Here is a 27,436-nt window from a genome sequence, read left to right on the forward strand (position 1 = left end):
AAGGTTTAAAGGAGATGTACGAAGGAGGTTTTTTACACAGAGGGTGGTGGATGCCTGGAACTCGCTGCTGGGGAAGGTAGTGGAGGCAAATACGATAGTGATTTTTAAGGGGGTCTTGATAAATACATGAACAGGATGGGAATAGAGGGATATTATCCCCGGAAGGGTAGCGGTTTTAGTTCAGTCTGGCAGCATGGTTGGTGCAGGCTTGGAGGGCCACAGGACCTGTTCCTGTTCTGTAATTTTCTTTCTTTCTTTCCTTTCTTTGTTGATTGATTTCCCTCATGAATTTATCCAGAAGTGCATATCCTCAAGCTTGGATTGCTCTATAGGGAGCCAGTAATGACATGTTGGGCCAAATAGCCTCCTTCTGTACGCCCACAAACTTGAAACATTATTCCATGTTCCTCATTCTTTGGCATCAGATCACAAGGGTTTGAGTTTGTTCAACAATATTGGCCAGCACGGTGTCACGGCGGTTAGCACTGCTTCCTCACAGCGCCAGGGACCCGTGTTCAATTCCCAGCATGGGCCACTGTCTGTGTGGAGTCTGCATGTTCTCCCCGGGTCTGAGCGGGTTTCCTCCAGGTGCTCCAGTTTCTTCCCGCAGTTGAAAGATGTGTGGGTTAGGTTGATTGGCCGTGCTAAATTGCCCTTTAGTGTCAGAGGGATTAGCACCTACGTTTTCCCCTAAAGAAACAACAGAGGCCCCGGCACTGATCCTTGTGGAACACTCTGTGTCACAGACCTCCTGTTAGAAAAGTATCCTTCCATTGCTACTGTCTGTTTTCTATGCCCAAGCCATCTTACCAGCTCAACCTGGGTCCCATATGAGTTCACCTCCTGTATCAGCCTTATCGAAAGCTTGACTGAAGTCCATGTATATAACATCCACTGCCCTGCCCTGGTTGGGTTTTCTCGTCACTTCTTCAAAGAACTCAATCAAGTTTGCAAGACGCAACCTCCTCTTCACAAAACCATGCTGCCTTTCGCTAATAAGACTGTCCTCTTCCAGCTGTGAGTACATCCTGTCCCTAAGAATCTTCATTGCAGTGTTAATGTCAACTTACTTGTGACGCTAATAAATAAACTTAAAACTGCCAATGCCAGCTTGCTGCTGAGTGTGGGCATCACTTTGCCGTATCTACGGGCGGCTAAAGGGTATCAATATGTTTGGTATTTACCTCTGCGTTTGCTCAAATGTGCAGGATAACTCTGCAGAAGCCTCTGGATACAACAGAGACATTCCAGACAGGAAGCCTTGACCACGTCCTCACAGTGGGAACGGATGGGATGGGGTCTGGCCCCTGTCAGATGATAACTACCCCATGGGATGACTTGCATGCCTTTCTCGATGATGATAAAATGCACAAACCTGTCGACAGATTGACCCGAATATGTTACACCGCACGACAAAATGGACAGGCATTGTTTCAATTTGCCTTAAGAAGCTTTCCATTCGCTTGCTGTCACCTGCAGCCTTCAGAGCAGCAGCTAAGGTGCACAAGTATTTGCCCAGAGAGTGCAAACAAGACATAGCCACATGACATTTTAACTTTAATTTTAATTTTACTCCTTCCTCAATGTTACAAAGCCCAGTGTGGAGAGTGGACAGGGTAAGCCCTTAAGCCATCTCCATGCTTTCTCCAATCCAAGTTCAAATTCAATCCAATTCACAGGCAGCGCAGTGGCACAGTAGTTAGCACTGCTGCCTCTCAGCACCAGGGACCCGGGTTCGATTCCTGGCTCAGGTCACTGTCTGTGTGATGTCTGCATGTTCTCACCATGTCTGCATGGGTTTCCTCTGGGTGCTCTGGTTTCCTCCCCCAGCCCAAAAGATGTCGGGGTTAAGTGCATTGGCTGTGCTAAATTCTCCCTCAGTGTACCTGAACAGATGCCGGAGTGTGGCGACTAGGGGATTTTCACAATAACTTCACTGCAGTGTTAATGTCAGCCTACTTGTGATGAATAAATAAATTTTACTTTTACTTTACTAACTTCACAATTTGTGATCCCCACAAGAGAGATACAAGTGGATGTAGCTGTTACTCGGGGGCATAACTATAAGGTTCATGGTGGGAGATTTAGGAGGGATGTCCGAGGTAGATTCTCTACTCAGAGAGTGGTTGGGGTGTGGAATGGACTGGCTGCTGTGATAGTGGAGTCGGACACTTTAGGAACTTTCAAGCAGTTATTGGATAGGCACATGGAGCACACCAGAATGATAGGGAGTGGGATAGCTCGATCTTGGGTTCGGACATAGCTCGGCACAACATCGAGGGCCGAAGGGCCTGTACTGTGCTGTAATGTTCTATGTTCTAAGATCTCAAGCAGATAGGAAAAGACATTGCACCTGATATTGGACTTGGTCTGACACTTGGTCCGGAATTCTCTAGCCGTTCACACTGGTGGTCCTGCCGGCAGCACACTCCCACCCACGGGTTCCCCACCAGCGTGGGCTGACATCAATGGGAATTCCCACCAGAGAATCCCGCTGCTCGCGAACAACACACCATCTCCCGCCGGAGGGAAACACACGGCTGGGAGGCCAGAGAATCTCACCCTTGACCTGAGCCACAAGGTCGAGATTTTTCTCGTTGCATTTAGGTTTAGAATACGGATGTGGTGTAATACATTTTCAAAGTGACAGCAGAGGCATAAGTGGGCTGAATGGCCCTGTATCACATTTACATGCACAGCACTAACCAAACCACAATGAAGGCAGAACTGGAATCAGTGTATTAGCTCCGAGGAGAGGTGGAATAAATTGGGATTGTTCCCCCTGGAAGGAAGGAGGCTGAGGGGCAACCCGATAGAAGTTTATAAGATTACGAGTATGGATGGGGTGGAGAGTTGGAAGCTTTTTACCAGGGCAGGAATGACAATTACAAGAGGGCACAGGTTCAAAATAAAAGGGGGGAAAGGTTCAGTGAAGGTGTGGAGGGGGAAATTTTTTCCACAGAGGATGGTGGGGGCCTGGAACGCACTGCCAAATGAAGTGGTTGAGGCAGATACATTAGCGACATTTCCGACTTATCCGGATAGACACGTGAACAGACAGGGAATAGAGAGATACAGGCGGTTGGTCTGGATAGGATAGCGTGATCGGTGCAGGCTGGGAGGGCCGAAGGGCCTATCCCTGTACTGCGCTGTTCTTTGTTTGTTGCCCATGCGTGCCTCCGGTATCTGGGATCAAATTAGCTGGTGGGTGTCGATTATTTTTCACACGATCAGCCAGCAGTGGGGCATTCACTGGTACCTCCCTCCTCGCCTCACCGAGCCGCTGCTGCCTTGATTCGTTAGTTTCGTGTGTCTCTGAGTAACTGCCCTTTCAGCTCCACACCAGCACCCTTCCCCCCCCACCCCCACACCACCCCCCCCACCCCGTTCCAATCAGCAATGCACAGAATCAGCAGCACTTAATTTGCATTTGAAATGTTCAACCACCCAGGTGTAACAGGCAGGCTAAAATTAACACCATTGAGCCATGAACAAACAGAAATGCTGCGCTCTGATAGGATTTCCTTTTGTTGTTCTAATGCAGGGACCTTTGTTTGGATGCAACACAGCCAAGCGCCCACTCCACCACTAATCCTTACAAATTGAAATGGACATTATTTTTAATTATTTTAGAACGTTTCGGTTTTACCCTCGATCGAGTCGAGTTCATCCTAAACTCTGCTATTCATATCCCAGCTTGCGCAGAGTGCTGTTCACCCATTAACCTCGTGTTCACTCGACCATGTCAGTCTGCTAAAGTTTGTTTATTAGTGTCGCAAGTAGGCTTACATTAATCATACAATCCCCACCGTGCAGAAGGAGGCCATTTGGCCCATCAAGCCTGCACCGACCCAGGCCCTATCCCCACAACCCCACATATTTACCCTGCTCAGCCCCCTGACACTAAGGGTCAAATTAGCGTGGCCAGTCAGCCATGGTCAATTAACACTGTAATGAAACTGTTGCGGAAATCCCGTAGTTACCACACTCCAGCGCCTGTTTGGGTACACTGAGGGAGAGCTTAACATGCCCAATGCACCCCAACCAGCACGTCTTTCAGACTGTGGGAGGAAACTGGAGCACCCGGAGGAAACCCAAGCAGACACGGGGAGGACATGTAGAGTCCGCACAAACAGTGACCCAAACGGGGATTCGAACCTGGATCCCTGGCACTGTGAGGCAGCAGAGTTAACCACTGCGCCAATGTGCCTGAGCTGAATACAGGATAGATGCTTCCTTCTTGTGAGGTTTCAGAATGAGAGCCAGTCCGGGGAAACATTCACTGAATCACTGGAGGAAAGTAATTTCTTTATAAACACTCCTCTGCTGGGACCACACACACGCACACACACACACACACACACACACACACACATGCATACACACACAGATACACACATGCACACTCACGCGCGCACACACACGCATATACACACACACGCGCGCACACACACGCATACATACACATACACACGCACACAGGCACACACATACACACACACTCACTCACACATATACACACATGCACACTCGCGCACAGACACGCACACACACACGTACACACACACACATGCGCACACACTCATATACACACACACACACACACACAGATACATTATTTTTAATTATTTTAGAACATTTCGGTTTTACCCTCAATCGAGTTGAGTTCACCCTAAAGTCTGCTATTCACATCCCAGCTTGCGCAGACTGCTGTTCACCCATTAACCTTGTGTTCACTTGCACACACACACACACACACACAGACACACACACACACACACACACACACACACACACACACACACACACACACACACACACACACACACACACACACACACACACACACACACACACACGTGTGTGAGAAGGCCAGAAATCATTGACAGATTTGAAGAGATTTTAGCATGAATTCTCTGTAATGTAAAGAATATTGAGTTTCTCCCTCAGAATTAGGCGACTTATTTGCTTATGCTCAAAATTTCTGTTGTGTGGGAGTTGGGGCTAAACTCCACAGTGATACAATTATGATCCATATTCTGGTCTTTTGTAAAGGATACAATGCACTTCAAAAACATTGGCCACCTGATTCACTTACAGTGCTCCTGTGCTGCCACAGAGGTCTGTTGGCTTGTGTCCAGGGATGGGGGATCTTCAAAGAACAAAGAACAAACAACAAAGAAAATTACAGCACAGGAACAGGCCCTTCGGCCCTCTAAGCCTGCACTGACCTTGCTGCCTGACTGAGTAAAACCCTCTACCCTTCCAGGGACCGTACCCCTCTATTCCCATCCTATCCATGTATTTGTCAAGACACCCCTTCAAAGTCACTATTGTATCTGCTTCCATTACCTCCCCGACAGCGAGTTCCGGTCACCCACCACCCTCCATGTAAAAAAAACCTGCCTCGTACATCTTCAGTGACCAGGTAACTTGGCAAAGGTCCCTGGGGAAGGGAAGGCTGTGAGAATGGAAAGATGCTTCTGAAATCATGAGGCATCAGGGTAGAGTTGATGGGGAGAAATTAGCAGAGGCGAACTGGAGGACATTGTAACAACCAGAGGCGAGGTGAAGAAGATTTAGTTTTATGCAGCGAGTGGTCAGAATGTTGGATGACCTGCCTGAGAGGGTGATGAGGATAGGTTCAAATCTAGCTTTCGAAAGGGGACGAGGAACAGTTGGCTAAAGAGACAAGATTTGCAGAGAAATGATGGGATAGGGAGCTGAGTTGCTGAATTGGAGGGACAACATGGATGTATAGACATGGCCTGGATAGAGTGCCATGTGGAGAGGATGTCTCCATCAATGGGGGAGACTAGAACTCGAGGGCACAACCTCAGAGTGAAGGGACACTCCTTTAAAACCAAGATGAGGAGGTATTTCTTCAGCCAGAGGGCGGTGAATCTGTGGAACTCTTTCTCACAGCGGGCTGTGGAGGCCAGGTCATTGAGTGTCTTTAAGACAGAGAAAGGCAGGTTCTTGATCAATAAGGAGATCAAGGGTTACAGGGAGAAGGCAGGAGACTGGGGATGAGAATCGTATCAGCCATGATTGAATACTGAAAGCAGACTCGATGGGCCGAATGGCCTAATTCTGCTTCTATATCTTCTGGTCTTACAGGGCAGAATAGACTCCCTGTGTGCTGTAACCATGCATTTGTGGCACCAACATTATGCATTGTTTGAAGCGATTCCTTTCTAGAGAGTGCTGACAGAGCACAGGTCTTCCTTAAAACACAGCTACCTCAGAGCACTGCTACTTCATAGCGCCAGGGACCCAGGTTCAATTCCACCCTTGGATGGCTGTCCATGCGGCATTTCCAAGTTCTCCCCGTGTCTGCGTGGGTATCCTCCGGGTGCTCCGATCTCCTCCCACGCTCCAAGGATGTGTGGGTTAGGTGGATCGGCCAGGCTAAATTGCCCCTTGGTGCCCCTGGATGTGTAGGTTAGAGGGATTAGTGGGATAAATACTTGGGGTTACTGGGAACAGATCTGGTTGGGATTGCCCCTTAGTGTCAGATGGGATTATGTGGGGTTACAAGGATAGAACCCGGGTGGGATTGTTGTCAGAACATGCTCGATGGGCTGAATGGCCTCCTTCTGCACTGTAGGGATTCTACTTCTATCGTAAAATCCAAGCACTCTGAAGTAATGACAAAATGTACGGCCTTAAAATCAGGATTGAGCTAAAACCAGCAGATCAGACCGTCTGGAATAAAGAGAAGGGGGAGCAGGTCAGGTCAGCGAGCTTATTGGAACTCCTGGTGCATCAGTTCATAAGCAAGCATGTGATGGGGTGGAAAGCAGGAGAGATTAAAAGGGGAAAGGGATGATAGCTTCAGAGCAAAAGGAACAATAATGAGACACGCAAGGAAACAGATGAGGGGATCAGGAGTCCAGCATCTGTCTGTCTTAGCAACACTGAAATCTCCCAACAACTAAATGTGTCCAATCTCATGAGCGCCGGTGAAATGCCTCCTGATTGAGGGCCACTGCCAATTAGAAGGATTATTCTTTTCCTCCTTCTCCCCACCTCACCCCAGTACTTTAAGGGGCAATTATAATGTTAGCCCATTGACTGATGAGACGAGAGCAAACGAGCTTTCATTCTAAGCCTTAGAAAGTAAAGCCGGCCCTCAGGTGACCTCTGAATAGTAATTTCCGCTCTAACCTCCTTATACCAGTGCACCTTTAATTCTGCTTTGAGAGATAAACTGAATCACTAAAAGGCTTTTCAATTGTCAATCATGTTCAGTGGTTTTTGTGGTTTCGAATCAGGAAATTGGAGCTAATCAGAGTTCTCTTGGTTGAGATGTACGAGTGTAAAAGTTTATTTCTTAGTGTCACAAGTAAAGCTTACATGAACACTGCAATGAAGCTACTGTGAAAATCCCCTAGTTGCCACAATCCGGCGCCTGTTCAGGTACATTGAGGGGGAATCTCGCATGGCCAACGCACCTAGCCAGCACATCTTTCAGACTGTGGGAAGAAACCAGGGCACCCGCAGGAAACCCACGCAGGCACGGGGAGAACGTGCAGGCTCTGCACAGGCAGTGACGCAAGACGGGAATCAAACCCGGGTCCCTGGCGCAGTGATGCATCAGTGCTAACCACTAGGCCGGCTTGGGATAATGGGTGGGATTGTGGTCAGTGCAGACTTGATGGGCTGAATGGCCTTCTTCTGCACTGTTGGATTCTATGATGAATGATCTCTCTGCCAATGTGGAAAATTGGCCAGGTATGCCCTGCCCATAAAAGGCAAGATAAATGCAATCTGACTGGTCACCAGCACAACAATCTTCTACTCTCAATCAGTAATGTAAGGTGTCATTGGCTGTTCAGTTAAGTGCTATTTATATTGTCTACTCATCAGTGCTCAATGTGGGTTCTGTCAGGGCTATTCCGCTCCAAATCTTCATTCAGAAATAGACAAAAGAGCAGGACTCCAGAGGTGAGGTGAGAGTGACTGCCCTTGACATCAAGGCATTTGACCAAGTGTGGCATCAAGGTGCCCCAGGAAAACTGGATTCAATGGGAATTGAGGAGAAAAGTGCTCCACTGGTTGGCATCATGCCTGGCACAAGGGAAGATTATGGTTGTTGGAAGTGAGTCACCTCAGTCCCAGGGCATCACTGTAGGAGTTCCCCAGGGTCATGTCCTAGGCCCAAACGTCATCAGCTGCTTCTTCAATGACCTTCCCTCCAGCAGGAAGTCAGAAGAGGAGATGTTAATTAATGATGCACAATGTTCAGCAGCACTATGACACAGTGGTTAGCACTGCTTCCTCACAGTGCCAGGAACCCGGGTTCGATTCCAGGCTTGGATCACTATTATGCAAAGACTGCACATTCTCCCCGTGTCTGCATGGGTTTTCTCCGGGTGCTGAAAGACATGTTGGCTAGGTGCATTGGCCATGCTAAGTTCTCCCTCAGTGAACTTCCTAGCGGCGACTAGGGTATTTTCACAGTAACTTCATTGCATTGTTAATGCAAGCCTACTTGTGGCACTGATAAATAAACTAAAACACATCCTCAAATAATGAAACAGTTCATGTCAATCTGCAGCAGGAAGTGGACACTTCAAATGTTTTTTTCTGTTTCTTTTCCAGGCGACATTCAAAGGTTGGATGAACATAATGTATGCTGCTGTGGATTCACGGAATGTAAGAAAATAATATCTTCTCGTTATTAGATTCCAGTTTCAGATTCTGTAGGTGTGGTTTAAGAATGGAGGGGGGAGAGTTGTCCTTATCTACCCTTCCCAGCCCCATACAAAGTCTTAACTGGGTGGGTGCATTGGAAAGTTTAGTTACTTGAGCAGGTAACCAAGGTTTCACTCTCTCAGTACTGCGGTGACAATATTGGCCTTCATGAGATCCTGTGTCGTTCTGTCGCCAATGTAGGGACGTAAAATCATACAGTATAGAAGAGGCCCTTTGGCCCATCGAGACTGTATTGACATGCAAGCAATGCCTACCTTAACCCCCATTTATCAGCATATGGCCTTGACTCTCTCACAATGGCTGGAATTCCCTGGCCCTTCATGCCGGCGGGTTTTTCCAGTCCAGACCCCCAGACATGGGCTTCCTGGTGGAATGGCTCCAATGGGAATTCTCATTTACAGTGGCAGGATCAGAAGATCCCACCACCAGTTCACCGTATGAAGAGAGACTGGATCGACTGGGCTTGTACTCACTGGAATTTAGGAGAAGGAGAGGGGACCTCATTGGAAACATATTAAATCCTGATGGGACTGGACAGGCTAAATGTGGGAAGAATGTTCCCAATGTTGGGGAAGTGCAGAACTAGGGGGTCACAGTCTAAGAATAAGGGGCAAACCATTCAGGACTGAGATGAGGAATAACTTCTTCACTCTATGTGAACCTGTGGAATTCTCTACCACAGAAAGTTGTCGGGACCGGTTTGTTAGTGATGTTCAAGAGGGAACTGGATGTGGCCCTTGTGGCTAAAGGGATCAAGGAGTACGGAGAGAAAGCAGGAGTGGGATACTGAAAGTGCATGATCAGCCATGATCATCTTGAATGGTGGTACAGGCTGGGAGGGCTGAATGGCCTAATTCTACCCCTATGTTCTATGTTACTTCCCACCACTGAGAAACAGGCTGAAAGGAGGCCAGAGAATCTCACCCAATGAGTCCGGAAGCGCTAATACAGGGGCGTCAGGCCATTTTGTTGCCATTCACTTTATGCTTTCAGAGCAATCCAGCCAAGCGTTTAAAGAATATTACAAATCCCCGAGACACCATCACCCTTGTAGGCTCGTTGCTTCTATAAGGAGCTGATTGTATTGCTGAGAAACATCTCAATCACCTTGCAATCAGTTATACGGAAGTGTACTGGGTTCATTCATGGAATTCTTTAAAGTTACGAAAGGTTTTGGTGGAGCAGGCAGACAGACAGAGAGACAGGCCGGTATTTTACCAGCTCCTTGACAATGGGTGGGAAAGGAGTTCCTCTGGCCCCAAAAGGGGATTTTCCCATTTGACCCTTGGCCCTCTGAGTTTTTTAGCGCTTGCCTGTCTGGGCCTCGAGGCCTCTTGCCTGCCCCAGCAGCAGCCACCTTGCTGAAGCTCGGAAGCTGACATCCCCCTGACTGGATACACCGGGAATCCACATCACTTCTTCCACAGGAGAAAAGGGCAAAACGGGATTGGGCTGTGTGACAGGGTGGAGGCAGGAGGATTCAGTGGCAAAAGGGATTTGATTTGATTTATTATTGTCACATGTATTAGTATACAGTAAAAAGTATTGTTTCTTGCACGCTATACAGACAAAACATACCGTTCATAGAGAATGAAAGGAGTGCAGAATGTAGTGATACAATTATAGTGAGGGTATAGAGAAAGATCAACTTAATGCAAGGTAGGTTCATTCAAAAGTCTAATGGCAGCAGGGAAGAAGCTGTTCTTGAGTTGGTTGCTATGTTGTCTCAGACTTTTGTATCTTTTTCTTGATGGAAGAAGGTGGAAGAGAGAATGTCCTGGGTCCATGCATCCTTAATGATGCTGGCTGCTTTGCTGAGGCAGCAGGAAGTGTAGACAGGGTCAATGGGTGGGAGGCTGGTTTGCATGATGGATTGGGCTACATTCACATCCTTTTGTAGTTCCTTGCGGTCTTGGGCAGAGCAGGAGCTGTGATACATCCAGAAAGAATGCTTTCTACGGCGCATCTGTGAGAGTCGTAGCGGATGACGGTGCAAGGCCGGGTGGGGGGAAGTGGAAATGGAACAGGGAAAGTGTCACGACATGGAGTTAGAGGAGACATAAATAGAAAGAGCAGTTCCTTTCTGGGAAAATGGGAGCGGTGTTTCTGATCTGAAGTATAATTCAGTGTTGCATCGCGGAGGCTGTAAAGTGTGGAATTTAAATAAAGAGATGTGGCTCCGTTCCTCGAGCTTGTGTTTAGCTTCATTGGAACACGTTTATGATTTTTTTTTTGCTTTCCAGATTGGGGATCAGCCTGATTATGAGATCAATACCTACATGTATGTGTATTTCGTTATCTTCATCATATTCGGCTCCTTCTTCACCCTGAATCTCTTCATTGGTGTCATCATCGATAACTTCAACCAACAGAAGAGAAAGATAAGTATCAAACCACTTCCAAAGCTCATTAATGTTTGGGTGGCGGGATGTCTCGAGCTTGGCAAAAACTATCCTCCTGCTTAAACCTCTTCACACCCAGGTGCAGAATGATGTGCGTCAATAGGGCGGCACGCTGACATTGCAGTTAGCACTGCTGCCTCACAGTGCTAGGGACCCGGGTTCGATTCCCAGCTTGGGTCTCTGTGAGGAGTCTGCATGTTCTCCCCGTGTCTGCCTGGGTTTCCTCCGGGTGCTCTGGTACGAAAGATGTGCTGGTTATGTGCACTGGGCATGCTGAATCCTCCCTCAGTGTACCCGAGTGTGGCGACTAGGGGATTTTCACAGTAACTTCACTGCAGTGTTAATGTAAGTCTACTTGTGACAATAATAAATAAACTTTAAATTTTATTTCGTTTTCGCTCATCATCTGACTAAGTAACTGTTCTGTTGCAATTCTTAGAACTTAAATTCTCTTCCATTTATCACGAACAATGTTGAGTAACTGTCATATAGTATATCTGTGTAACTAGTAATGTTGGGGTGCAATGTAAATTTTGAACAGTTTTATTGTTAATCGGGATGTAATATTTGAGTTTGTGCCGCAGACGGTGAAATTGAAAACTTGTGGTCGTATTTTGGCACTACTTTGTTTAAAAAAATAACGGTGCCATTTCTCTTATACCTCGGAGGTCAGGATATCTTCATGACGGAGGAACAGAAGAAATACTACAATGCTATGAAGAAACTGGGTTCGAAGAAGCCTCAGAAACCTATCCCGAGGCCTTTGGTAAGAACACAGGAGTAAAGGTGCCATAATAGGGCGGCACGGTGGCACAGTGGTTAGCGCTTCTGCCTCATAGTGCCAGAGACCTGGGTTCGATTCCCAGCTTGGGTCATTGTCTGTGTGGAGTCTCCCCTGGTCTGTGTGGGTTTCTCCCGGGTGCTCCGGTTTCCTCCCACAGTCCAAAAGACGTGATGGTTGGGTGCATTGACCATGCTAAATTCTCCCTCAGTGTACCCGAACAGGCGCCGGAGTGTGGCGACTGGGGGATTTCCACAGTAAGTCTAGTTGTGACACTAACAAATAAACTTTGTGGCGGTATCTCCATAAACTAACCAAGGTAATAGTAGGTGATTGAGCCAACAAAGTATTTACCCTAGCTAGTTCCCCTTAGACTAAGGGACAATTTAGCATGGCCAATCCACCTATTCCCATAATAATTCCCAACAATCCATCAAGCAGTAAAATCATCCTCAATCATTTCAGTATCTCTCCCCATTTTTTCTTTTTACTCTGTTGTATAGTGTAGCAAATGTTAATGGGGTGGGGGGGTGTATCAACTGCTCTCAACAGTGACTGTCTCTTACTATTTCTTATCCCCATCCAAATTCACTTGTGGGATGGGGGTGAAACTGGCTGGCCCAGCACTTTTGGCCCATTTAACAATCAACCACATTGCTGCGGGTCTGGAATTAAATGTGGGCCAGACCGGGTAAGGATGGCAGATTTCCTTCCCTAGAAGACATTAGGAACCAGATGGGTTTTTACTACAATCGACAATGGTTTCATGGTCATCAGTAGATTCCAGATTATTACTGAATTCAAATTTCACATTCAAACGTGCTGGGTTTCGATCCCGGGTTCCTGGAGCAGTATCCTGGGACTTTGGATTACTAGTCCAGTGACAATACCGTTACGCCACTACCTCCCCTTTTGGTATTCCTGTGGAGCATAATAACTGATCCTTCCTGTCCCTCTCCAAATTCCTCTCCCACCCTGAAGTGATGTCCTGTTGCAGGAGTTGAGATCAAATAACCGATAATATTGAGATGGAGAGGGGGAGTCACTCCACTTTTCATAGAGTCAGAGAATTCACACAGCGCAGAAGGAGGCCATTCGGCCCACTGAGTCAGCACTGACCACAATCTCACCCAAGCCTTATTCCCATAATAATTCTCAAATATTTACCCTGCTCCTCCCTCTGACACTAAGGTCAATTTAGCATGGCCAATCAACCTAACCCACACATCTTTGGACTGTGGGAGGGAGCCAGAGCATCCAGAGGAAACCCGCACAGACACGGGGAGAATGTGCAAACTCTGCACAGTGACCCAAGCCAGAACTGAAACCGGATCCCTGGCGCTGTGAGGGGAGGCATCAGTACAAACCATCGTGCCGTCCCTTTTTGAACTCGTTCATCACACTGGTTTCACCCTTGCAAACTACGTCTGTGTTATCTCCAGGGCCTTCACACCCTTTCTAAAGTGTGCTGCCCACAACTGGTCACCATACACCGACTGAGGCTTATGTCCAGGAGGGGAGGGGATGGGAAGAAATACTGGAGGAAACGTTTTTGCAATACACCTTCCTCTTTGTCAAAACGTGCTGAACCGTGGCACAGTGGTTAGCACTGCTGCCTCACAGCGTCAGGGACCAGGGTTCAATTCGGGTCTTGGGTGCCTGTCTGTGTGGAGTTTGCATGTTCTTCCCATGTCTGTGTGGGGTTTCCTCCGGGTGCTCCAGTTTCCTCCTACACTCCAAAGGTGCGCAGGTTAGTTGCCAAAAGAGAAAATGCTGGAAAATCTCAGCAGGTCTGGCAGCATCTGTAAGGAGAGAAAAGAGCTGATATTTTGAGTCCAGATGACCCTTTGTCAAAGTTTAGGGGGCTGGCTATGCTAAATTGCCCCTCAGTGTACCAAAATGTGCAGGTTAGGTGGATTGGGCACGCTAAATTGCCCCTTAGTGTACCAAGATGTGCAGGTTAGGGGAATTGGCAATGCTAAATTGCCCCTCAGTGTACCAAAATGTGCAGGTTAGGGGATTTGGCCATGCTAAATTGCCCCTTAGTGTACCAAGATGTGCAGGTTAGGGAGATTGGGCATGCTAAATTGCCCCTTAGTGTACCAAGATGTGCGGGTTAGGGGAATTGGCCATGCTAAATTGTCCCTTAGTGTACCAAGATGTGCAGGTTAGGGGATTTGGCCATGCTAAATTGTCCCTTAGTGTACCAAGATGTGCAGGTTAGGGGGATTGGCCATGCTAAAGACGTAGGGTTATAGGCCTGAGTGAGATGCTCTGTCGGAGAGTTGCAGCAGACTTGATGGGCCGAATGGCCCTTCTTCTGCACTTGAAGGGATTCCATGAAAACAGAATTTGAGACCAGGCTTCATCTCTTGTTTCTTTCCCCTCCTCTTTCCAGAATAAATTTCAAGGACTAATCTTTGACCTGGTTACAAAGCAAGCCTTTGACATTTTCATCATGATCCTGATTTGCCTCAACATGGTGACGATGATGGTGGAGACCGATGACATGGACGCTAAAACGAAAAGGATACTCTTAATTATCAACATGGTCTTCATCGTACTCTTCACAGCTGAATCCACTCTCAAGATCATCGCCCTGCGCCAGTACTTCTTCACGATTGGTTGGAACATCTTTGATTTTGTGGTGGTGATCCTGTCTATTATTGGTAAGTGTGATCGGGGCTCCCGGTTCCCCACTCTGAGCGAGAGATAGGAACCTGTGGTCACTCTCTCCCTGTATCTCGAGCAGGAACATTTCCCAGCATTCTCATCATGGGCTTTTCAATGGGCCATGATGAAATGAATTGGAAGGGCACGTAGCTGCGACATTGCCAAACATTTTAAACTAATTATTTACAATTAGCCATTCCTCTTTATTATTCCTTTAAACAAATAAATAAAATTCTAACAGGGTAGATTCAGAAAGGATGTTCCCAATGGTGGGAGAATCCAGAACTAGGGGTTCATATGTTCATAGGTTTATAAGCTATAAGAGCAGAATTAGTCCATTCGGCCCATCGAGTCCACTCTACCATCCGATCATGGCTCATCCCCATTTTCCTGCCTTCTCCCCATAACCCTTCAACCCATTACCAATTAAAAATCTGTCTTAACTCCTCAAATTTACTCACTGTCGTAGTTTGAGGGTAAGGTGTAAATCAATTAGAACTGAGGTGAGGAGAAATTTCTTCACCCAGAGGGTGGTGAATGTGTGGAATTCACTCCCACAGAATGGAGTTGAGGCCAAAATGTCTGATTTCAAGAAGAAATTAGATCTAGCTCTTGGGGCTTTGGGGATCGAGGGATATGGGAGGGTGGGAGTTCAGGATATTGAATTTGATGATCAGAATGAATGGTGGAGCAGGCTCGAAGGGCCAAATGGCCTACTCCTGCTTCTAGTTTCTATGTTTCCATGTAAATTCGCTCCCCTTTTCTCAGCTGAACAACTGGCAATGGCTACACCTCATTCCGGTGCACTCCTTCACCATTCCTACTCTCGTTGTACTGAGTGTTAGCGCACGCGCACAGTCAGAAGGTCAAACAGAAGCAACAACATTGTCACAACAGAGCCACAAACCAGCCGCTTCACCAGGATTCATCCCAGTGTTCAGTCTGTTGTGAACACAGGTTAACGAGGCTGAAACAAATAAAAAGGTCCACCCCTTATCCAGCGCCTACTTCATAACTCAGTTACCCCCACGCCCATACACTCCCAGTTTTGCTAAAAACCTCAGATTCAGAACCTAATCAAATACCGACTGGAATTCCATACGGATAACATCTGTCATGTTAGTGTCCAACAATGCCCTGGCTATGGTTATCTTCCTGACGTAATAGCAGCAGGGTTCGATTCCTGGCTTGGGTCAATGTCTGTGCGGAGTCTGCACATTCTCCCCGTGTCTGCATGGGGTTTCCCTCAGGTGCTCCAAATAGTTCTAGATTCTCCTAGGAGAGGAAACGTCTTCTCCTAACATCTTAAAAAAAGGAGCAGAATTAGGCCATTCGGCCCATCAAATCTTCTCCGCCATTCAATCATGGCTAAAGAGAACAAAGAACAAAGAAAATTACAGCACAGGAACAGGCCCTTCAGCCCTTCGAGCTTGCACCGACCATGTTGCCTGACTGAACTAAAACCCCCTGTGCTTCCGGGGACCATATCCCTCTATTCCCATCCTATTCATGTATTTGTCCAGACACCCCTTAAAAATCACTATCGTATTTGCCTCCACTACCTTCCCTGGCAGCCAGTTCCAGGTTGATAAGTTTCTTAACTCCATTCTCCCGCCTTTTCGCCATAACCTTTGATCCCCTTACCAATCGTGAACCTATCTATCTCTGTCTTAAATACCCTCAATGACTTGGCCTCCACAGCCTTCTGTGGCAATGAATTCTCCCACACTCCAAAGATGAGCAAGTTAGGTTGATTGGCCATGCTAAATTGACCCTTAGTGACAGGGAGATTAGCAGGGTAAATATGTGCTGTTACAGGGTGGGATTGTGGTCGGTGCAGGCTTGATGGGCCGAATGGCTCCCTTCTGCACTGTAGGGATTCTATGATCTTCTCAGAGAAGGTGAAGAGGAGAGAAGCTTTATTGGTCCATTGTATCTTATACCTCACATCTACCTAAAGCTCACAGGTATCCAGCTGTTTTGTGGGACAGACATCATGTACAGAACATACCTCTCCTTTCAAACCAGCAATCCCGTTAACATATCTTCCACTTTCACATATTGATTGTCCCATGCTGCGTTTTCTCTTTAGCTTTCCCCCATCCCTCTGTTTATTTTCATATTATTCTATTATATAAAACCGAAATGTCTTTAAGTGCCTGTCTGCACACTCAACTACTCAAAGATAAAAGAAAGAAAAACAGCTAAGTGGGTCATAAAGCAGTTATGAAGCTTTCTCCACTGATCTGTGCTTGTGGGACAGCTTCCAACATTTAATTACACTCAAGATGAAGCTGTTTAAATTTGACCTGCTTCTTCAAAACTTATGAGATGAAGCCCTTGAAGAATATAAAGAACTTAAGAGGGAACTTAAGGAAGGAGTTAGGAGGGCTAAAAGGAGTCTTGAAAAGCCTTTGGCAAACATGATTACAGAAAATACTAGGGCATTTTATACATATGTAAAGAACAAGAGGGGAGCCAGGGTAAGAGTTGGTCCACTAAAGGATAGTGGAGGGAACCTATGTATGGAACCAGAAGAAATGGGCAAGATACTAAATGAATACTTTGCATCAATATTCACCAAAGAGAGGGACTTGATGGATGAGGATCCTAGGGTAGGGTGTGTAGATACTCTGGGCCATGTCAATATCAAAAAGGAGGAGGTATAAGGCATCTTAAAAAGCATTAAAGTAGATAAGTCCCCAAAGCCTGATGCGATCTACCCCAGAAAACTGAGGGAGGCAAGAGTGGAAATTGCTGGGGCTTTGACAGAAATCTTTGTATCTTCATTGGCTATAGGTGAAATTCCAGAGGATTGGAAAATAACCAATGTTGTTCCATTGTTTAAGAAGGGCAGCAGGGATAATCCAGGAAATTAAAGGCCGAAGAACCTTATTGTCAGTGATAGGGAAATTATTGCTTCTTAGGGACAGGATTTACTCATGGAAACAAATGGGCTTAATAATGATAGACAGCATGGTTTTGTGAAGGGAAGGCTGTGCCTCACTAACTTGATTGAATTTTTCAAGAACAAAGAACAAAAACAGCCCGGGAAACAGGCCCTTCGGCCCAATGAGTCCGCGCCGCCATCTCAACACCACCAGTCCCCCCCTCCACCCATGACCCCTGTCTAATGTTTTATGGCCATCCAGATTGAGGGAAACTGATTTAGGGACAATTTATTCCTGCCAATCAGCCTAACAGCACATCTTTGGGGTGTGGGAGGAAACCGGAGCACCCGGAGAAAACCCATGCAAGCACGGGGAGAATGTGCAAACTCCCACAGACACCGGCCCAAATCCATGTGTCTGCACAGCAATCAGTGATAGTCACTGAGCTGTCGTCTTGCCCAGTATCTGGTCCAGTTTAGGCACACACTAACGACATGAGGCACTAGGCCAATCTCAAACAACCAAGAGCAGCCCAAGTACGACCCATCGCGTGTATGCCCCTTGTTGGACACAAGGCGGACCGACTTAAAACCTGTGAGTAAGTGACGAAGATGTTAGATGAGGGAAAGGCAGTGGATGTTGTATATAGGGACCTCACTAAAGCCTTTGGCAAGGTAATTCATGATAGACTGGTATGAAAGATGACATCACACGGAATCAGAGGAGAGTTGGCAAGATGGATGCAAAACTGGCTTGGCCGTAGAAGACAGAGGATAGCAGTAGAAGGGTGCTTTCCTGAGTGGAAGGCTGTAAACTAGTGCTTTGGCACAGAGATCAGTGCTTTGTTGTTCGTAATATATATGAATGATTTGGAGGAAAATGCAGCTAGTCTGATTAGTAAGTTCACAGACGACACAAAAATTGCTGGAGTTGCGGATAGTGAAGAGAATTGTCAGAGGATACGGCAAAATATAGACCGGTTAGAGATTTGGGCGGAGAAACGGCAAATGGATTTTAATCTGGATAAATGTGAAGTAGTGGATTTTGGGAGGTCCAATGCATGTAGGAATTATACAGTAAATGGAAGTACTGTTAGGAGTATTGATAGGCAGAGAAATCTGGGTGTACACATCCACCAATCACTGGAAATGGCAACATAGATGGAAAAGTAGTCAAGAAAGCATACGGCATGCTCGCTTTCATCAGTCAGGGCGTTGAGTTTAAAAATTGTCAGGTCTTGCTGCAGTTGTACAGCTAGGCCTCATTTAGAATATTGTGTATTATTCAGGTTGCCACACCACCAGAAGGATGTGGATGCTTTGGAGAGGGTACAGAAGAGGTTTACCAGGATGTTGCCTGGTCTGGAGGGTATTATCTATGAGGAGAGGTTAGAGAAACTCAGTTTGTTCTCACTGGAATGATGGAGGTTGAGGAGCGACCTGGTAGAGGTTTACAAGATTCTGAGTGGCATGGACAGAGTGGATAGTCAGAAGCTCTTTCCCAGGGTAGAAAAGTCAAGTACTAGGGGACAAAGAGTTAAGGTGCATGGGGAAAAGTTTAGAGGAGATGTGCGAGGCAAGTTTTTTTACACAGAGGGTGGTGAATGTTTGGAACACGCTGCCCGGGGAGGTGGTGGGAACGGGTACGATAGTGACATTTAAGAGGCAATTAGATGAATACATGAATAGAATGGGAATAGTAGAATGTGGACTCCGTAAGTGAATACAGTTTTAGGCATCATGATCGGCACAGGCTTGGAGGGTGGAAAGGCCTGTTGCTGTACTTTTCTTTGTTCTTTGAGATCAATTTACATCAGTGAGGGATGTAGGAACTGGAGGAGACCATTCTGCCCATTGCATCTCGTTGACTAGCATGTTAGATCATGGCTGATCCAAGTGTCAGGCTCACGGGGGCGGCACAGTGGCACAGTGGTTAGCACTGCCCCCTCACTGTGCCAGGGACCTGGTTCCAATTCCTGGCTTGGGTCACTGTATTTACACCTTCTCCCCGTATCTGCGTGCATTTCCGCCGGGTGCTCCGGTTTCCTTCCACAGTGTGAAAGAGGTGCTGGTTAGGGTGCATTGGCCGTGCTAAGTTCTTCCTCAGTGTACCCGAACAGGCGTCAGAGTGTGGCGACTAGGGGATTTTCACAGTGACTTCATTGCAGTGCGAATGTAAGAATACTTGTGACTTAGATAGGCCTAGTAGGTAGGGATATGATCAGCGCAACTTGTGGGCCGAAGGGGCTGTTTTGTGCTGTAGTTTTCTACGTTCTAATAAACAAACGTTAAACTTTATATTGGATTTCTCTCCGAACTTGCTTAGTGCTATCTAAGGCCCATTTCCAAACCCCACCACCACCACTACACACACACACACACACACACACGCACACACACCCCTCCCCACCAAGCAGTGAGGGAGCATTTGGACTACTATTTTAGTGGTGGTTTACAAAGACAGGATTCATCAAAAACAACTATATAGCCGAGTTAGCACAGGCACTGAGATGTGTCACGCACAGTTTAATGGATTGGATCAGGCAAATAGGAATGTTAGCTAGCAGAAGATTAATTGCTGCTTGATCTCTGCACCATCTAAATTATTTTTTTAGAAAAACACATTAAGCCTGCCTTTCAGACCCCGTAAATTTGAAAGGTTCCCCCTGTCTGTGTCGTACTTAGGGACCAAGGGGCACCTGAAAATCATCACGATTAACACTGGTCAGATAAAAAAAAAAGCATTCTTGGCAAAACTTCAAACATAACTTCACAGCAAAGCAGCAACGGAGAACAATCGCACGCTGAAGGCACCGAACCCTTTTAGCGCCGGGGAACGAAACACTGGCAGATAAAAGGGATCGTGCGGAGGAGAGAGTTTAAAAACACAATCACTGGGTGCTGGCCACAGGTACAGAGCATTCCACTGAGATGAAGGGCTTTGACATCTGAGGACATCTTGTTTTGATCCCATCACAAACCAAATAAAAATCATAACTGGAACTTATGAATATATCTCTCTCTGTCTGATTATACAGGAACTGTCCCTCATTATACAGGAACTGAGACTATGACAGATATTGGACAACGTAGAACTTGGTTCTGGAGAAATCGACTTTAATTATACTTCTGAGAGCTGGGTTTGCTTTGAGTCCGGCCCAGGTCGATGAGATGAGGTTCTCCTTCATCGCAAACACTCAAATGGAGGAAACACGCACAGTTTGGGGTCTTTGTCTTGCTCATGCCAATTTCCCCAGCGTTGGTTTCCACTGCCTTGTCTCAGGCCTCTGGAATTCCAGAAGCCCGTCAGATTATAGGATAGAATTAGGCCATTCGGCCCATTTGATGTTGGCTGTTGTCATTCGGATTCTGGCACAGTCCGATGACATTAATGCCACCGAAACCACTCCTCCTTTCTGCCACTTTTCATCCTGTAAGTAGCTGCTCTTTGACCAAGCATCTGTCCAAATATCTCACTCAGTGGCGAGTCTTCACTGGAATTCTCCCACCCCACAGGAATTGGAGCAGGCAAGGGGCGGACAGTGGGAATCCGCTGACTTCAGAGGGGATTTTCCAGCCTCAGGTCGAGGGAGGCCATAAAATCCCTTTGCTTGTCTGATTTGAGGGTTAGCGCTGCTGCCTCACAGAGTCAGGGACCCGGGTTCAATTCCAGCTTGGGTCACTGTCTGTGCGGTCTCAACTGCTCTCTGAAATGGCCCAGCAAGCCACTTAGTTCAAGGGTAACTAGAAATGAGCAATAAATGCTGAGCATCCAGCAATGTCCATGTCCCATGAATGAATAAAAAAAACTCCACATTAAATTTCAGGCCACCAGCCTGTTCTCTCCATCAGTCTTTTTATGGTGTTTTGAATCTATCACTGTCCTTTTTATCTAATTCATTCATGGGACACGAACATCCCTGACTGGCCGGCATTTATTGCCCGTCCCTAGTTGCAAGTCAACCACATTGTTGTGACTCTGTAGCCACATGTAGGCCAGACTGGCTAAGGACAGCAGATTTCCTTCCCTAAAGGATATTAGTGAAGCAGATGGGTTTTTCCAACAATTGGTTTCATGGTCGTCAGTAGATTCTTAACTCCAGATACTTTTCATTGAATTCAAATTCCACTAGCTACCGTGATGGGATTCGAACCTCAGTCCCCAGAACATGAGCAGAGATTCTGGATCAATAGTCCAGCCATAATACCACTAGGCCATTGCCTCCCCAGGCTGCAATGGTTTCATGGTCACCGTTATTGAAATGAGCTTGTTTAATTCCAGATTTCGTGACTGAATTTAAATTCCATCAGCTTCCAATGATGGGAATTGAACCCATGTCCCCAGAGGATTAGCCAGGGATTACTAATCAGGTGCCCATTATCACTATACCGCCTCCCCCCTCCATCTCCCCACCACCTCGTTGCATTCGCTTTTTCGCAACAATGACTGTACTTGCATAAAGAAATAATGCCAGTGCCTTCTCCTCGCATCACTGCAAATTTTGAAATTAGGCACCCAAGCTTCAGTCATGAAGCTAGATCGAGAAAAGTATTGGTCCTGGCCAACCTCACAATATATCCATCAGGTTCACTAATGTCCTTTAAGGAAGGGAATCTGCTGCCCTTACCCAGTCTGGCCTACATGTGACTCCAGAGCCACAGCAATATGGTTGATTTTCAATGGAAACTAGGGATGGGCAATAAATGTTGGCCAGACAGCGATGCCCATATCCCATGAATGAATTTTTAAAAATCCTGTGAATTGCCTTGGAGTGCTTTGTAAGTACTCTCAATGTTAGATGTTGTCTTTAATTGAGGACTCTGAGTCTGTACTCGTTGGAGTTTAGAAGGATGATGGAGGATCTTATTGAAACTCACAGGCTACTGAGAGGTCAGGATAGAGTGGACGTGGAGAGGATGTTTCCACTCGTACTAAAAACTAGCACAACCTCAGGCTAAAGGGGGGCGATCCTTTAAGACAGAGATGAGGAGGAATTTCTTCAACCAGAGAGTGGTGAATCTGTGGAACTCTTTGCTGCAAAAGGCTATGGAGGCCAGGTCATTGAGTGTCTATAGGACAGAGATAGATAGGTTCGTGATTAATCAGGGGTTATGGGGAAAAGGCAGGAGAATGGGGATGAGAGAAATATCAGCCATGATTAAATAGCGGAGCAGACTCGATGGACCGAATGGCCTAGTTCTGTTCCTATGTCTTAAGGTCCTATAACCTCGTTAAAGATATTTGTGTATTTACACTCGGATTTTCCTTTCCCTCTACAGGCATTGTGCTGTCTGACGTCATTGAAAAATACTTTGTATCACCCACCCTCTTCCGAGTCATTCGGCTAGCTCGCATTGGGAGGATACTGCGTCTGATAAGAGGGGCAAAGGGAATAAGGACATTGCTCTTTGCCCTGATGATGTCGCTTCCTGCCCTGTTCAACATTGGCCTCCTCTTGCTCCTGGTCATGTTTATCTACGCCATTTTTGGGATGGCGAACTTTGCCTACGTGAAGCAGGAAGATGGCATCGATGATATGTTCAACTTCCAGACGTTTGGCAACAGCATGATCTGCCTGTTCCAGATCACCACCTCGGCTGGTTGGGACGGCCTGCTCAGTCCCATCCTCAACTCCAACAGCCCGGACTGCGACCCCAAGAAGGAAAATCCCGGCACCAATTTCAAAGGGAACTGCGGCAACCAGTCGCTGGGGATTGCCTTCTTTGTCAGTTACATCATCATCTCGTTTCTGATCGTGGTCAACATGTACATCGCCATCATCCTGGAGAACTTCAGCGTGGCCACCGAGGAAAGCTCGGAGCCTCTCAGCGAGGACGACTTTGAGATGTTCTATGAGGTGTGGGAGAAGTTTGACCCCCAGGCAACGCAGTTCATCGAGTACTCGGCCCTCTCGGACTTTGCGGACGCTCTGAAGGAGCCCCTCCGCGTAGCAAAGCCCAACAAAATCAAGCTGATCGCGATGGACCTGCCCATGGTGAGCGGGGACAGGATTCACTGCTTAGACATCCTCTTTGCCTTCACCAAACGGGTGCTGGGGGAGTCAGGGGAGATGGACGCACTCAAGCTGCAGATGGAGGAGAAGTTCATGGCGGCCAACCCCTCTAAGATCTCCTACGAACCCATCACAACCACCCTGAGGCGGAAACAGGAGGACGTATCCGTCGTCATCATCCAGCGGGCCTTCAGGAGGCACTTGCTGCGCCGGTCCTTGAAGCACGCCTCCTTCATGTATCGCCACCGCGCCAGTGACACAAACATTGTGGTGGAAGAGGCCCCGGAGAAAGAAGGCCTCATCGCCACGGTGATCAACGAGCATTTTGGTCCCCAGTTGGAGAGATCAGAGACAATGTCCTCCTTGTCATCCCCTCCGTCTTACAACACCGTCACCGGGACAGCGAGCGAAAGTATCGAAGTGAGACTCGTTGGCCTGGAAACGGACGGGCAACTGGACTCGAAGAGAGGTCTTGACAAAGATAGAGAGTCCTTAGTGTAAAAAAAAACGAACTTTTAGGATGTCTTCTTTACACCGAGAAAAAATAAATGCAAAGTCAATCCTTTAGATTCAGACGATAAGAAACTGAAAAAGACTTGTTTTTGCTTCACTTTTTCAGCAATGGTTCAGAGCACACGACATGACTGTACCTTAGACAGTGGTTCTGACAGCTATAGCTTCAAGCTTTATACTAAAGAGACTGCAGAAAGCTGTGCCAGTAACATTGACAATACTGATACTATAGGAGGCTGGGAGCAAAAAAAATCAAGCTACGGGATTATCATTAATCACAATTATGCGATACTGATTGATTGTATGCATTTATTTGAAAGTTCATTATAATGGTGTGTCTCTTCCTGGTTATATATGATCTCGCATTAACAATTATCACGACTTCAGTAGGAAAATGTAACACTTATTTCACATGTTATGGGTCTTTCATAAATTTACTATTATATCTAATATTTTTCTATTCAAGCATGTAATTATCTAATGTAACTGCGGACCCGTGAACCTCCTGCCGCCAGTCACCTCAGGTCGCCCACTGAATCGCCAACTTGGTTCACCGGGCTGCCTGGATGTACGTCATGTCTCGGCCCGAGCGACCAAAGCCGTTCGCAGCAGTGCCCAGTGTCGCCTGCGCCAAGGACCACGGGCCATTTGGGGTTTTCGCACATGAGCAGCACGTAGGCCAAAGGCTCGGCTGTGCCCCCCCGCCGAGGGCAGGGGCTCCCCAGCTAGGGGAGTGAGGCAGGGAGGCAGGGTGACATGGGCTGGGATCCCCCGGGCTCGCAGGCAGCCACGATCCTCCGGCCCAGCGGCTGAGCGCCAAATTCTCCATTCGCGCTGGCAACATTGGTGGGTCGTGAATTCCGGTTGTAATAACAGCACGGACCTCATTCCACCCTTCCGAGGAATGTTCAGAGTGAGGGGGGGTCTGTTCAGAGTGAGGGGGGGGTCTGTTCAGAGTGAGGGGGGGTCTGTTCAGAGTGAGGGGGGGTCTGTTCAGAGTGAGGTAGGGTATCTGTTCAGAGTGAGGGGGGGGGTGTGTCTGTTCAGAGTGAGGGGGGGGTCTGTTCAGAGTGGGGGGGGGTGTGTCTGTTCAGAGTGAGGGGGGGTCTGTTCAGAGTGAGGAGGGCCTGTTCAGAGTGGGGGGGGGGGGTGTGTCTGTTCAGAGTGAGGGGTGGGTCTGTTCAGAGTGAGGGGTGTGTCTGTTCAGAGTGAGGGGGGGGGTGTGTCTGTTCAGAGTGAGGGGTGGGTCTGTTCAGAGTGAGGGGGGGTCTGTTCAGAGTGAGGGGGGGTCTGTTCAGAGTGAGGGGGGTCAGTTCAGAGTGAGGTAGGGTATCTGTTCAGAGTGAGGGGGGGTCTGTTCAGAGTGAGGGGGGTCAGTTCAGAGTGAGGGGGGGTCTGTTCAGAGTGAGGGGGGTCTGTTCAGAGTGAGGGGGGGTCTGTTCAGAGTGAGGGGGGGTCAGTTCAGAGTGAGGGGGGGTCTGTTCAGAGTGAGGGGGGGTCTGTTCAGAGTGAGGGGGGTCAGTTCAGAGTGAGGTAGGGTATCTGTTCAGAGTGAGGGGGGGTCTGTTCAGAGTGAGGGGGGTCAGTTCAGAGTGAGGTAGGGTATCTGTTCAGAGTGAGGGGGGGTCTGTTCAGAGTGAGGGGGGGTCAGTTCAGAGTGTGGGGGGTCTGTTCAGAGTGAGGGGGGTTCTGTTCAGAGTGAGGGGGGGTCAGTTCAGAATGAGGGGGGGTCTGTTCAGAGTGAGGGGGGGTCTGTTCAGAGTGAGGGGGGATCAGTTCAGAATGAGGGGGGTTCTGTTCAGAATGAGGGGGGGTCTGTTCAGAGTGAGGGGGGGGTCTGTTCAGAGTGAGGGGGGGGTCTGTTCAGAGTGAGGGGGGGTCTGTTCAGAGTGTGGGGGGGTCAGTTCAGAGTGAGGGGGGGTCTGTTCAGAGTGTGGGGGGGTCAGTTCAGAATGAGGGGGGGCCTGTTCAGAGTGAGGGGGGGTCAATTCAGAGTGGGGGGATCAGTTCAGAGTGAGGAGGGTCAGTTCAGAGTGGGGGGATCAGTTCAGAGTGAGGGGGGGATCAGTTCAGAGTGAGGAGGGTCAGTTCAGAGTGGGGGGATCAGTTCAGAGTGAGGGGGGGTCTGTTCAGAGTGTGGGGGGGTCTGTTCAGAGTGAGGGGGGCTCTGTTCAGAGTGAGGGGGGTCTGTTCAGAGTGAGGGGGGGCAGTGTACTGGCGGCAGGGGGGATGGTGGGGGTGCGAGAAAGAAAGACGGGAGAGAGTGAATGACACGGGAGGGAAAATACAAGGATGGGTGGGAAGGCCCTTCCACCCACTGACTGCTACATTGAAGAAGAGTTAACCAAAAAAGATATTTGGAAAGTACATTTGACTTGTATCGCTAGGGTAGAACGGTAGTTATGCGAGTATTTTTAAGTTATTCCATAAGAGTGCTTCTTTGTTTTGTCTGTGGATTGGAAACAACTGGCTTGTTGGGAAGTGCAGACTTACTGACATGCTGCTTTGAGGAATTCTACAGTGTGATTCATTGTGGCCAGAAGGGTCACAGAACAAGAACTTGGTCTCTTGGTTCTTTGTCCCATTCCTCTGCCCTGGAAGAGACTCGTTCGATTGCCTCACTCGCCTTCTGTTTCATTCATTATTATGCAATCCCTACGTACTATCTGGGTGGATCTTCCAGCACGTTTAGGAATGTGTCAAATTTTGAGAGGTCCTGTCTTCTTTACCTCCGACAGGATTGAGCCCGTTCCTTCAGCTTGGCAGAGTGACCCAGACCACGGTTTCCCAGCCAGCTGGCTCTGTGGCAGCCTCTCGCCAAGCCGGCTGCCCTGAGGGTAGGCGAGGGGACGTGGGGCACGGGGCGAAGGGGGTGGTCGGGGTCATTTGTATTGACCCGTCTAGGAGGGGATCAGATTGCCCGTAGATCAAAGCCACTCAGAGCAGAAACAAAGGACGTGCATTTTTGTAGCACCTTTCCCATCCTCAGGATGTCCCCAAAAGTGCTCTCGCACCTGAGGTGTAGTCACGCAACAGCCAGTTTGAGCGCAGCAAGCTCTGTGCGAGGATGGCCTTCTTGTTTCTCGAAGTGATGTTGTTCGGTGTGGGGGGGGTAACTATTAACTGGAACACTGAGGAGGATGTTCTGCACTCACATGGCCATGGGGGGGGGGAGGGGTGGGGGGGAAATCTCGCACGACCTTTGAGAAGGCAAACAGGGCTTGCGTTCGCATCCAGTCTGGAAGATGTCACCTCAGACAGTGCAGCACAGCAGCGCAGTGGTTAAGCACCGCACCTCACAGCGCCAGGGACCCAGGTTCAATTCCAGGTCACTGTCTGTGTGGAGTTTGCATGTTCTCCCCGTGTCTGCGTGGGTTTCCTCCGGTTGCTCCGGTTTCCTCCCATAGTCCAAAGATATGCGAGTTAGGTTGATTGGCCATGC

General features: G+C 47.9%; 1 protein-coding gene across 1 annotated transcript in view; it reads left to right on the plus strand.

The window, feature by feature from the left end:
* Window positions 1-24,909, plus strand: part of LOC145358968 (sodium channel protein type 1 subunit alpha-like) — a 512,173-nt gene extending 487,264 nt beyond the window's left edge. The window contains exons 29-33 of the mRNA XM_080213322.1: window positions 8,608-8,661; window positions 10,965-11,102; window positions 11,785-11,889; window positions 14,303-14,573; window positions 22,748-24,909. Coding sequence (XP_080069448.1) covers window positions 8,608-8,661; window positions 10,965-11,102; window positions 11,785-11,889; window positions 14,303-14,573; window positions 22,748-23,982 — 1,803 coding nt within the window. The 3' untranslated portion in view covers window positions 23,983-24,909. The remainder of the gene's footprint in view (window positions 1-8,607; window positions 8,662-10,964; window positions 11,103-11,784; window positions 11,890-14,302; window positions 14,574-22,747) is intronic.
* The last annotated feature ends 2,527 nt before the right edge of the window (window positions 24,910-27,436 follow it).

Source organism: Carcharhinus amblyrhynchos, chromosome 2 (genome assembly GCF_965287045.1).
Source record: "Carcharhinus amblyrhynchos chromosome 2, sCarAmb.v2.hapA, whole genome shotgun sequence".
NCBI lineage: Eukaryota > Metazoa > Chordata > Chondrichthyes > Carcharhiniformes > Carcharhinidae > Carcharhinus > Carcharhinus amblyrhynchos.